The following is a 12,198-nucleotide window of genomic DNA, read 5'->3' as shown; positions in this document are numbered from 1 at the left end:
AACCTTTTCTTTGGCACCAGGGGATGTGACCCCCCACCCTTTGCAGAAATGTCCATCGCTCAACGTTGCTATCCAGGCGAAGGGGAGAGCTTCTTCCTGTCCCGTCCATTCCTCCCTCTGAAATTGTGGACCATGAAATCCAGGCCTGGCATGCAGGAAAAGCAGTTTTTTTTTTTTGCGGGGTCCTGGGTGCTCGTTGAACTTGGGTGCTTTTTCTGCAGACGTTTCATTACCCAACTAGGTAACGTCGTCAGCGCTGGAAGGGAGAGCTGTTTGCGTACATGAGGAGGGTTGGAGGAGGAGGAGGAGGAGGAGAATAGTGGTACCTCAAAGTTGAAATAAGGGTCCTCTCCGGGTGCTCTCTGAGCTTGGCAGTTTTCTTGCAGACGTTTCATGATCCAACTAGGTAGATAATATTAGCTTTTTTTCTCATAGAACGCTCAGAACGGAGTTCCGGCACCTTTTTTGGATGGAACCTTGTAGGGTAGCAAGGCGGGTTGTGTGACATGTCTGAGTTCCTGCACCTTTTTCTTTTACAAAAAAGCCCTGATATTATCAGTGCTAAAACAGAGGGAAGGTTGCAGAGTGGAGAGGAGGAGGAGGAGGAGGAGGAGGAGGAGGAGGAGGAGGAGGAGGAGGAGGAGAAGGAGGAGGAGGAGGAAGAGGAGGAGGAGGAGGAGGAGGAGGAGGAGGAGGAGGAGGAGGAGAACTGCAGCGTCCTTTGTTCCCTCTGAGTTTAGCTGTTTCCTTCCAGACATCTCATTACCAAACTAGGTAACATCATCAATGCTCGATTTCTTTCTCCCATCAATCACTCCAAAGTCCTTGTCCAAATCAATACACATTCCAAGTTAAAGGTGCAAAACATCCCTCGTTTAAGAGCTTGCTGGTGCTTAACAAAACTCCCTTAGGTTTCTTTGGCATGGGCGAGAACGCAAAGGGCAAAGAGAGGGTGAAGCCCTTCTCTCCCCAGGTTTTGGGGCGATGTGACCCTCCCCCCCTGCCCCGTGGGAGGGCAAAGGTGCTTTGTCCCCCAAAAGGCACTTCTAGGGCATTTGAGATATGGCATCGCCGTCGTATGCTTTTGGGTCTTCTTCATTCTTCCCCTCAAGGCCGCTTCATCTGTCCTCTTCTCGCAATTTATCCGGATTCTTTCTGCACCTCCCCACTTCAGGAACCACTTGGTCCAGTCCCTGCCCTCCAGCGGGGCTGACCCCCAACGCCTTGGGGACCGGGTTCGAAGCCAGCCAAGGATGAAGCAGGATCCCACTGGCGGTCAGCCTTTCAGCCGGATCCCTTCGCAAGAGGCACCGGATAAGACACTGGGCCTTAGGCGAAAGATCGCCCGGGACTCTAAAACGTCCACGGCAGATCTTGCCAAACAATGAAATGGGCTTGGTGTCCTGGAAGGGGTAGCAGCCCACCAGCAGGGTGTAGAGGACCACCCCCAGGCTCCAGATATCAGCTGCCTTTCCAGAATAAGATCCCTTGAAGCTCAGGATTTCAGGACCCACGTAAGCGGGACAGCCGTGCTTGTCCACTAAGGCGTCATCGGGACCTTGCAGGACCTGGGCATCTTCCAGGTTTTCCAGCAGCAACTTTGAACTGGAAAAAACAAAGGCACAAGTACAGATTAGGCGAAACTTGGCTCAAAAGCAGCCACTAAATTACATTTTTGATGCGTGCCGTTGTGCCCACAGTAAAAAAAAATGACAATAAAGGTTATCTAACTGGGAGGAGGACCTTGAGGTCCCAGTTGACGATCACTTAAACGTGAGCCAGCGATGTGCAGCAGCAGCAGCAGCCACCAAAAAAGCGAATACAATCCTTGGTTGTATAAACAGAGGCATAGAATCAAAATCACATGTCATAGTAACGCTTTGCAAACTTCAGTTACTAAATGAACTATTTGTAAGTCAAGAATTACGGTACCTCTATTGGGTTCCAGTTCCATATGGTATCTAGCTCTGGCACAAGGCTGTTTATTTATTTCATTTATGTACACGATTTGGATAACTGCCCATCTCACATTTGTGACTCTCTTATAAATTTATCAATCTAATTCCATAAAACACATACATGTATCTTTAATGTCGATAAGATTCCTTTTTCATCAACACAACATCTGGATTTTCCACTGCAGTGGGATCCAACACAAAGTCCTTTTTTTAAAAAAAAAAATCCAGGCGTTTATTTGTGATTACTGGTTGTCCTTGACTTACAACAATTGGAACCTTAGCTTCCGTCACTATGTGCTGCGGTTGTCGAGGGACTCATGTCCATTTTTTTTGCTACAGTCATTAAGCGAATCAACCTCCCACCAAGTTTGCTTGTCAAAAATCATAAGGACTTTCCAAGTCACAACTTTGAATTCTTGCTAAGTAAGGACAACTTCTATATTAAATTTAGATCCATTGTGTCAACTCAATTATGATAAAGGTAAAGGTAAAGGTTCCCCCGCACAATCATGCTAGTCGTTTCCGACTCTAGGGGCCGGTGCTCATCTCCGTTTCAAAGCCAAAGAGCCAGCGCTTGTCCGAGGACGTCTCCGTGGTCATGTGGCCGGCATGACTAGACGCCAAAGGGGCACGGAACGCTGTTACCTTCCCACCGGAGTGGTCCCTATTTTTCTACTTGCATTTTTACTTGCTTTCGAACTGCTAGGTGGGCAGAAGCTGGGACGAGTAACAGGCGCTCACTCTGTTACGCAGCACTCGGGATTCGACCCGCCAAACTGCCGACCTTCTGATCGAGAAGCTCAGCGTCCTAACCCACTGAGCCACCGCGTCCCTTAGAATTATGATGTCACCCTGCAAATGAACACAGTGGTCTACCAGACCTCATGAAGTCAGTGACATAATCTGGAGTCCATGGTGTTAAAACCATGTCACTTGCCTCCTGAGGTCAGGATTCAAATTTTATTATTCGCTATATAGGAATGAGGTAAGTTAAATGGCTTCATCCAGACTGGTTAGTTTAAGTTCAAGGTTTTGGTTTGCTTTGGTTTAGTATTTTATTCATTTAAAAAATTATTCCATTTATTTATTTATAAATTTTATTCCATTTATTATAAAATTTATTCGTTATTTATTTACTTATTTATAAAATGTGTTATTTATTTATAAAATGTATTCCCATTCTTATTTATTAAATTTATTCCAGTTATTTACTTACTTATAAAATGTATTATTTATTATAAAATTCCCATTCTTATTTGTTAAATTTATTCCAATTATTTATTTATTTACTTATTTATAAATTTTGTTACTTATTAAAAAAAATTTATTCCCATTCTTTATTTATTTGTAAAATTTATTCCAGTTTATTTATTTATTTATTTATAAAATGTATTCCAGTTATTCCAGGGAGATGCTGGAATAAAAAATAAGATATGTTAGTGTTAGGACATTGAATTTAGTAGCTGGAACAGTAAAGTGTACAATGGGCCAGAACACGCAGCTGTAGTTGATTGGTTGGAGAGTGCTGTGCATGAAGCAATCTGCACTGTGATTGGTTACTGGGTGTAAAGGGGGCGTTTCCCTTTTTTCCCGCCTTTTTCCTCCTGTGTGCTCTGTATGCGGTTTAGATTTACCTCATGGTGTTCCTGACTCTCTTGTTTGCTGAAAATATAAATGTAAAATAGATACGTTTATACAAAACTACAAGTTCGTGTCAGCTTCTCTGACTTCATTTGGACACCGGCTGCGCAATCCCCTCACCATTAGACTGAAATCTGCTAAACGGGAGGTGTGATAATTGGACACCTCACCGCGCTTACGTTTAATTTTAATAATGGCTGAATCCAAACGAACTGAAATTTAGGGTTTTTCTGCCACAACTCTTTTGTTTTGCTCTGGGAACATCAGCTGTTCTTTTCGATTCTCACCGTTCCCGATCCGCGAAGACAAACTTCCTCAGCTTGATGTCCCGAAGGACGATGCCGTGCTGGTGGCAGTGGGCGACGGCTTCGGCCATTTGTCGGAAAAGGTCGACGGCCTCCAATTCCGGCACACGCTTGCGCCGCCTCACCAGGTCGTGCATGTTGTCCTTCCCAGGCTCAAAAAAGACATAAACGTTCTGGTCCCCCACATTGACCTCCGCCACCCGAGCAATGTTGGGGTGCGAGGGGAGAGCAGCATATGGCGCCATCACCGCCGGATAGCTCTTTGCCGGATAAACCTGAAAGGAAAGAGAAAGACGTGGAAAAAAAAAGAAGAAAAAAAAAGAGCAAGCTGCAGAATTATCTTGAGGTAAGATGGGCGGCCTATACATTTGAGAGAGAGGGAGAGAGAGAGAGAGAGAAAGAGAAAGAGAGATAATAGAGGGGTACGTAGATATACAGACAAATAATGATAGATGATAGAGAGGGAGTAGACAGAGAGAGATGATAGATGATAGAGAGAGGGGGTACATAGAGAGAGAAATGATAGAGGGATGGATGGATGGATGGATGGATAGATAGATAGATAGATAGATAGATAGATAGATAGATAGATAGATGATAGATAGATAGATATAGAAAGATAGACAGATAATGATAGATGATAGAGAGGGAGTAGATAAGATGATAGAGAGGGGGTACAGAGAGAGATAGAGGGATAGATAGATAGATAGATAGATAGATAGATAGATAGATAGATAGATAGATAGATAATGATAGATGATAGGGAGTAGAGAGAGATGATAGATAATAGAGAGGGGGTAGAGATAGATAGATAGATAGATAGATAGATAGATAGATAGATAGATAGATAGATAATGATAGAGAGGGGGTAGAGATAGATAGATAGATAGATAGATAGATAGATAGATAGATAGATAGATAGATAGATAGACAGACAGACGTAGTTTTCTCTATGTGACCATCGGCTCATCCGTGCAAGGATGTTGTTCCCCATTTGTCACATTTGACAGCTGCCTTGTGAATTATCGATAGGTCATTGTTTCTGACAGCGCCTCCTGTACTCTACGCCTTTCCTTATCGTACTCCTCAGCTTATGACTTCGCTTAACAACCGTTCAAAGTTATGACGGCGCTGAAAAAAGGTGACTTGGGATCAGCCCTCCTCACACTTGTAACCATTGGTTTAGTGGCCATTGAAAGTTATGACAGCACCCCAAAAAAAAGTGATGTAGGATCAGTCCTTACACTTACGACTGTGTGTTTAGCGAGCCTTTCAAAGTTACACTAGCGCTGGAAAAAGCAACATGATTGGTCCAAGGTTGTTGGCTGGGGGAATTCTGGGAGTTGAAATCCCCCCATTTTCACATGGCTGAGGTTGAGAAAAGCTATTTAATCTGCAAGCAACTAAACCTTACACATTCATTCTCTTCCTGGGTCTGTTTATGGTTGCTGGGGGGTTTCTGGGAATTGAAGTCCACACATTGTAAAACGGCCAAGTTTGAGAGTCTAGACCAGGGGTAGGCAACCTTGGCTCTTTTATGACTCGTGGACTTCAACTCCCAGAATTCCTGAGCCAGCAAGGCTCAGCTTGGAAACCTCACCCTTTCCCCTCAGCATGGCTGGCTGAGGAATTCTGGGAGTTGAAGTCCACGAGTCATAAAAGAGCCAAGGTTGCCTACTCCTGGTCTAGACCAGCCTGGCTGAGGAATCCTGGGAGTTGAAGTCCACGAGTCATAAAAGGGCCATGTTTGAAGACCCCGGTCTAGACCAATCATCTCGTACCTTGCAAGTCAGCTCTGCCTCGGTGTGTCTGTCCACAGCCCTGTAAGTGCGTCCACCTTCTGTGGGCTCCAGAAGGATGTAGGGGCCAATCTGAGTGATGGTCAAATCCTTGCCTGCGGCAGGAGGGCACTGAGGCAGGGGCTGGAGGCAGGGTGATGGCCCAGGCAGCCTGTCCAGACGTGGGTGCTTGGACGCTGGGCTGCCCTCTTTTGACCCTTTCTCACAGCACGGTCTCCGTTTAGGCACGTGGGCCTCTGCACGAGGCTTTGGCACCAACAGGCTCATCTGGAAAAAGCAGAGGGGAGAGGAAAGCGTTCAGATCAGTTCAAGGCATTTGAGCTGAAGGCATCGTGGCTGGCAAGGATCCAGTTCCCTCTCCTCGTTCTGTGTCTGGTCCTTAGATTGCAATTGGAGCTCGCTTGTTTTCCTGTAGATGTTTCATGATCCAACTACTACTACTACTATTATTATTATTATTATTATTATTATTATTATTATTATTATTATTATTATTATTATTATTATTATTATTATTTAAACTTATATACTGCCCTTCTCCCGTAGGACTCAGGGCGGTTCACAAGGTTTTTTTAAAAAAACAATACAAAAATTACAAAAATTAAAAACAATTAAAATGATTACATTAACCTTGGATAAATAAAAATCCCCATTAGAATCCAATTAAAACCCCAATTAATACTCTCTGTCCAGGCCAGAAAGCTCAAAGAGCCAGGTCTTCAGGTCCCGGCGGAATGAGCGAAGGTCAGGGGCAGTCCTAAGCTCAACTAGGTTACAACATCAGTGCAGGAGGCACTGGGTTTTGCAGAGAGGAGGAGAAGGAAATGGACTCTGCTTCCTTGGTGCCCTCTGAGCTTCATTGTTTTCTTGCAGGCGTTGCATGACCCAACTAGGGAACATCATCAGTGCTAGAAGGGAATGGGATGTGTCGAGAGGAGGAGGAGGAGGAGGAGGAGGAGGAGGAGGAGGAGGAGGAGGAGGAGGAAATGGACTCTGGGTCCTTGGTGTTTTCTTACAGACATTTCATGACCCAACTAGGGAACATCATCAGTGCTAGAAGGGAGGAGGAGGAGGAGGAGGAGGAGGAGGAGGAGGAGGAGGAGGAGGAGGAGGAGGAGGAGGAGGAAATGGACTCTGGGTCCTTGGTGTTTTCTTACAGACAATTCATGATCCAACTAGGGAACATCATCAGTGCTAGAAGGGAGGAGGAGGAGGAGGAGGAGGAGGAGGAGGAGGAGGAGGAGGAGGAGGAGGAGGAGGAGGAGGAGGAGGAGGAAATGGACTCTGGGTCCCTGGTGTTTTCTTACAGACATTTCATGACCCAACTAGGGAACATCATCAGTGCTAGAAGGGAGGAGGAGGAGGAGGAGGAGGAGGAGGAGGAGGAGGAGGAGGAGGAGGAAATGGACTCTGGGTCCCTGGTGTTTTCTTACAGACATTTCATGACCCAACTAGGGAACATCATCAGTGCTAGAAGGGAGTGGGGATGCAGAGATGATGATGATGATGATGAGAAGGAAGAGGAGGAAGAGGAAGAGGCGGAGATGAGGAGGAGGAATGGAGGTGGAAGAGAACGTTGGGGTCCTTGGTGTTCTCTGAGCTTGGCTGTTTTCTTACAGACGTTTCATGACCCAACTAGGAAACATCTTTGGAGCGGAAAGGAATGGGGTTTGCAGAGAGGAGGAGGAGGAGGAGGGCAGCTGTGTGCAGAGTCATGCAATAGCTGGGAAGTTTCTGCAACGGGGCTGTCAGCATTGCAGCCATAGCGGCTGATGTACAGACAGAGCAAGTTCTTCCTTGCATTGACTCTGCAGAGTTGGGCAGCTCTCCTGCCTCGGATCCCAATATGGATTTCCTGAACAATAGTTGCACTCTTTGAAACTTAACATGGCACGCTTAAAGATGCCGCTTTCCCCATTTCGCTACAATACCTTCTGGCCCCCCATTGGTGGAGGGTAAAGTACACGTGCGAACAGCGTCACAGAATAACAGAGCTGGAAGGGACCTTGGAGGTCTTCTAGTCCAACCCCCTGCTCGAGCAGCAAAACCCTCAACCATTTCAGACAATCTCTTCTTAAAAACTCCCAGCGTTGGAGCATTCACAACTTCTGGAGGCAGGTTGTTCCACTGATTAATTATCCTAGGTAATAAAGGTAAAGGTTCCCCCGCACATGCGTGCTAGTCGTTTCCGACTCTAGGGGCCGGTGCTCATCTCCATTTCAAAGCCGAAGAGCCAGCGCTTGTCCGAGGACGTCTCCGTGATCATGTGGCCGGCATGACTAGACGCCAAAGGCGCACGGAACGCTGTTACCTTCCCACCGGAGCGGTCCCTATTTTTCTACTTGCATTTTTACGTGCTTTCGAACTGCTAGGTTGGCAGAAGCTGGGACGTGTAACAGGCGCTCACTCTGCTACGCGGCACTCGGGATTCGACCCGCCAAACTGCCGACCTTCTGATCACAAGCTCAGCGTCCTAACCCACTGAGCCACCGCGTCCCTTTTTAATTATCCTAAATTTCTCCTTAATTCCAGGTTGCTTCTCCCCTTGGCTAGTTTCCATTCTTTGCTCTTTGACGTGCCTTCGTTACCCAAACTAGGCAACATCATCGCTGCTCGTCCTACCTAGTTTGTTTCTTAATTTGGGTACTGAAACACCTGCAAGAAAACAACCAACTCAGAGAGCGCGAAGGAGCCCTTCCGGGTTTCCCATCCAAAGCCACAGCTCTGCCAGGATGCCCCTGAGGCCAACTCAGGTGTCATTCTCCCTCCCGGCACGCAGGTGAGTGAGTCACTCAGGACATGTCGCAAGAGGCTGGCAAAAGCACCTTATCTTTGCTCACCCGTGGCATGTTCCTTCTCACCCCCCAGGCGATCACCAACAAAAAAAACCCACGCAACACACGCAACACTGCCCCCCTGCCTTATTTTTCTGCAGAAACCCCCTGCGCATCAGCAGCGGCTAGCCTAAATGCAGGTAGTCCTCGACTTACAACAGTTCGTTCAGTGACTTTTTGAAAATACACTACAACGGCTCTGGGGGCGGCGGGGAAGACTTATGGCCATTTCCCACACTTACGACCACTGCAGGATCAGCATCCCCGGTCTGGTTTGATGGGTTAGGGCAGGGGTAGGCAACCTTGGCTCTTTTATGACTCGTGGACTTCAACTCCCAGAATTCCTGAGCCAGCATAGCTGGCTCAGGAATTCTGGGAGTTGAAGTCCGCGAGTCATAAAAGAGCCAAGGTTGCCGACCCCTGGGTTAGGGGTTGGGGTTTTAAGTTGGTTTTTAATTATTGTATATATCGGGCATAATATTTGTTTTTTAACTTTTGTATTTCGTTTCTAATATTTATTGCCCTGTACACCGCCCTGAGTCCTTCGGGAGAAGGGCGGTATCAAAATTTAATAAATAATAATAAATAATAATAAATCCGAGACAGGGGCCAAGCGACTGAGCTTTGATCGAAATTCAGGCGCTTGGCAACTGTCTCGTGTTTATGACGGTCACGGGCGTCCCGGGATCCCCTTTTGCGACCTTCTACGAGGGAAGCCGGATTCACTTAACCACCGTGTCACTAAGTCGACATCGGCGGTGATTTGACTTAACCGCCCGGTGGCAGCGTGGGCCAAATCTCACTCCGCTGTCTCGCTTAGCAACGGAAACGTTGCAGCTCAGTCGTGCTGGTAAGCTGAGAACGAGCTTGGAATGGCTTTATCAGCTAATTGTTTTATGGGGCTCATATCAAGGTTGCAGAACAGGTTCAGTCCCTGTCTAGAGGGCCCCCCCCCCCAAATGCCAGATCCCAGCTTGGCCTGGCCTTTGCCCCCCCCTCCTCCCCCCTTCCCATGTGCCAAGTGCATACCAGGATGACTCGCCCGTCCCGGGTGAGGCAACCCCACCGAGTCAGCCTCGCCATTCATGGGCCACTCATGGGTGATGCGGCGTTAATCAGCAGCTCCGAATTTGGCTTCGCCCCTTTTCCCCCTATCCTGCCAACCTCCCAGACCCCCGAAAGCAGGCTGGCTGGGGGTCATGGGGCCTGTAGTTCCTGCCCCTCCCTATCTCCATTGGAGTATGGCACCTGTGGCGCATCTACACAGGGGACTCTCCGAGGGGAGGGAGGGAGGGAGGGAGAACGCAAGGGTGGATTTTGCCCTCTCTCTCTGGAACCAAGCCCCCTCCCCTTCTCCTCCGTTTCCCCCCCCCCCGCGACACACACACACACTCCCGTTCGGATTTCCAGCCCCCCCACCCAAAATAACCTGCAATTCTGTGGCGCCGAGAAGAGGGCCCTAGAGTCCAGGGGTCTTCAAACTTGGCCCTTTGGTGACTGGTAGACTTCAACTCCCAGAATTCCTCAGCCAGCAAAGCTGGCTGAGGAATTCTGGGAGTTGAAGTCCAGAAGTCACGAGGTGGCCAAGGTTGAAGACCCCTGCTTCAACATGCCTCTGCTTAGACATTCTACTTCCACCAAGTTGCCCTACATCAGGGGTCTTCAAACTTGGCCCTTTGGTGACTGGCGGACTTCAACTCCCAGAATTCCTCAGCCAGCAAAGCCGGCTGAGGAATTCTGGGAGTTGAAGTCCACCAGTCACCAAAGGGCCAAGTTTGAAGACCCCTGCCGCCTAGACAGAGCCTTTGCGATGCTTCGAGGGGGTGGGAAAAGGCGGCTGAATGTACCGGGTACCTCTGAGCGTGGACAGAGGGCGGCTGCTTTGGCTCTAAGGCAGGGGTCTTCCAACTGGGCCCTTTGATGACTTGTGGACTTCAACTCCCAGAATTCCTCAGCTAGCTGAGGAATTCTGGGAGTTGAAGTCCACAAGTCATCAAAGGGCCCAGTTGGAAGACCCCTGCTCTAAGGGGCAGGGCGGTGGGGTGGGGTGGGGGCTGCTGTCCGGGGATAAAAGATTGTGCGAAGTCGGGCAGAGGAAGAATTGGGAGAACCCCCCTCATACACACACACACACACACACACACACACACACACACACACGCACACTCCGCCGCTGCTTGCAGGTGTGCAAAGCATTGTCATCGCGACCACCACCACCCTGCCCCACTCGACATCAGCCCCCTCCCCAACCCGTCCAGGACCCCCCCTCCCACACCTGCTTTTCCCTCGCCTGCCCGTACCCGTACCTTCGTCCGGAGCCGTGCAAGAGAGAGAGAGAGTGTGTGTGTGTGTGTGTGTGTGTGTGTGTGTGTGTGTGTTGGGGGCTTCTCTGCCTTCCTTCGTCCGGAGCCGTGCAAGAGAGAGAGAGAGAGAGAGAGAGAGAGAGAGAGAGAGAGAGAGAGAGAGAGAGAGAGAGAGAGAGAGAGAAAGGAGAGAGAGAGAGAAGAGAAAGGAGAGAGAGAGAGAGAGAGAAGAGAAAGGAGAGAGAGAGAGAGAGAGAGAGAGAGAGAGAGAGAAGAGAAAGGAGAGAGAGAGAGAGAGAGAAGAGAAAGGAGAGAGAGAGAGAAGAGAAAGGAGTTTGTGTGTCTGTGTGTCTGTGTGTGTCTGTGTGTGTATGTGTGTGTGTGTGTGTGTGAAGACCCCCCCCCTCGTTGGGGGAAAGCGGGGAGGGAGGGGTGGTGGTGGAACCGGCCCCGATGCGGCAGCGCCGTTTAACGGCGGCGCGGCGCCATCCTCGCAGCTGCGACCGAGCCCGCCGCCAGCGGCTTTGTCTGAGCTCCGCCGCCGCCGGAGCCGCGAGGATGATGTAACCCCGGCCGCGGCGGGCTGGGCGGCTTGCAGCGCCCGCCCTCCTCCTCCTCCGCCCGCCGGCTCCTCCTCGCCCGCTCGGCCGGCTGATGCGGCCGGCAGGGCGGATTGCAGCAGGAACCGCCGCCGCCGGCCCCGCCCCGCCCGATTGCAGCCCGGTTGCGCCAGGGGCCGCTCGGCAGAAAAGGGGAGCCCCACCTCCCATCATCCCCAGGCGGCAGGCCTGGCGTGGGATGGGAGTCGGTGCCTGGCGCTCGGGCGGGGGCGGAGGGGGGGGGCGCCCGCTGCGATGGGACTTGGAGTCCGACGCCCCTGGCGACTGGAGGAGGCTGCGATGGGATTTGGAGTCCGACGCCCCCAGGCGACTGGACGAGGCTGCGATGGGATTTGGAGTCCGACGCCCCTGGCGACTGGAGGAGGCTGCGATGGGACTTGGAGTCCGACGCCCCCGACGAGTTGGGGGCCTCTTTGGAATGGGATTTGCAGTCCGACGCCCCCAGGCGACTGGAGGAGGCTGCGATGGGACTTGGAGTCCGACGCCCCTGGCGAGTTGGGGACATCTTTGCAATGGGATTTGCAGTCCGACGCCCCCAGGCGACTGGAGGAGGCTGCGATGGGACTTGGAGTCCGACGCCCCTGGCGAGTTGGGGGGCTGCTGAAAGCGGGCTTGGGGCTTCGGGGGTGGGGCTGGGCGACGCCCCCCTACCCACTTCTTCAGAAAGCATTTTTTTTTGGGGGGGTGCTTTGCGCTCCCCCCTTTCCCGAAGCCCTGCATCTGCTTGCGGCAGCCCCA

The 12,198-nt window shown here is 50.1% G+C and overlaps 1 protein-coding gene across 1 annotated transcript; it reads right to left on the bottom strand.

Annotated features, from left to right (window-relative positions):
• Window positions 1-674: 674 nt before the first annotated feature.
• Window positions 675-10,940, bottom strand: TRIB3 (tribbles pseudokinase 3). The gene is made up of 4 exons (XM_083360957.1): window positions 10,844-10,940; window positions 5,686-5,970; window positions 3,887-4,179; window positions 675-1,605 (listed from the first exon to the last, which is right to left on the bottom strand). The coding sequence occupies exons 2-4, from the start codon at window positions 5,968-5,970 to the stop codon at window positions 1,119-1,121; spliced, it is 1,065 nt and encodes a 354-aa protein (XP_083217083.1). The 5' UTR covers window positions 10,844-10,940; the 3' UTR covers window positions 675-1,118.
• Window positions 10,941-12,198: the final 1,258 nt, after the last annotated feature.

This window comes from Vipera ursinii (assembly GCF_947247035.1).
Source record: "Vipera ursinii genome assembly, chromosome: 3".
Taxonomy (NCBI): domain Eukaryota; kingdom Metazoa; phylum Chordata; class Lepidosauria; order Squamata; family Viperidae; genus Vipera; species Vipera ursinii.
This window is presented reverse-complemented; position numbering and strand designations above follow the sequence as displayed.

Coding starts and splice junctions, on each gene's coding strand:
- TRIB3 (XM_083360957.1), bottom strand. CDS start 5,970: ATGAGCCTGTTGGTGCCAAAGCCTCGTGCAGAGGCCCACGTGCCTAAA. Junction 4,180..5,685: donor AGGCAGAGCTGACTTGCAAG/GTACGAGATGAT, acceptor CTTTCCTTTCAG/GTTTATCCGGCAAAGAGCTA. Junction 1,606..3,886: donor GTCTTCGCGGATCGGGAACG/GTGAGAATCGAA, acceptor TGTTTTTTCCAG/TTCAAAGTTGCTGCTGGAAA.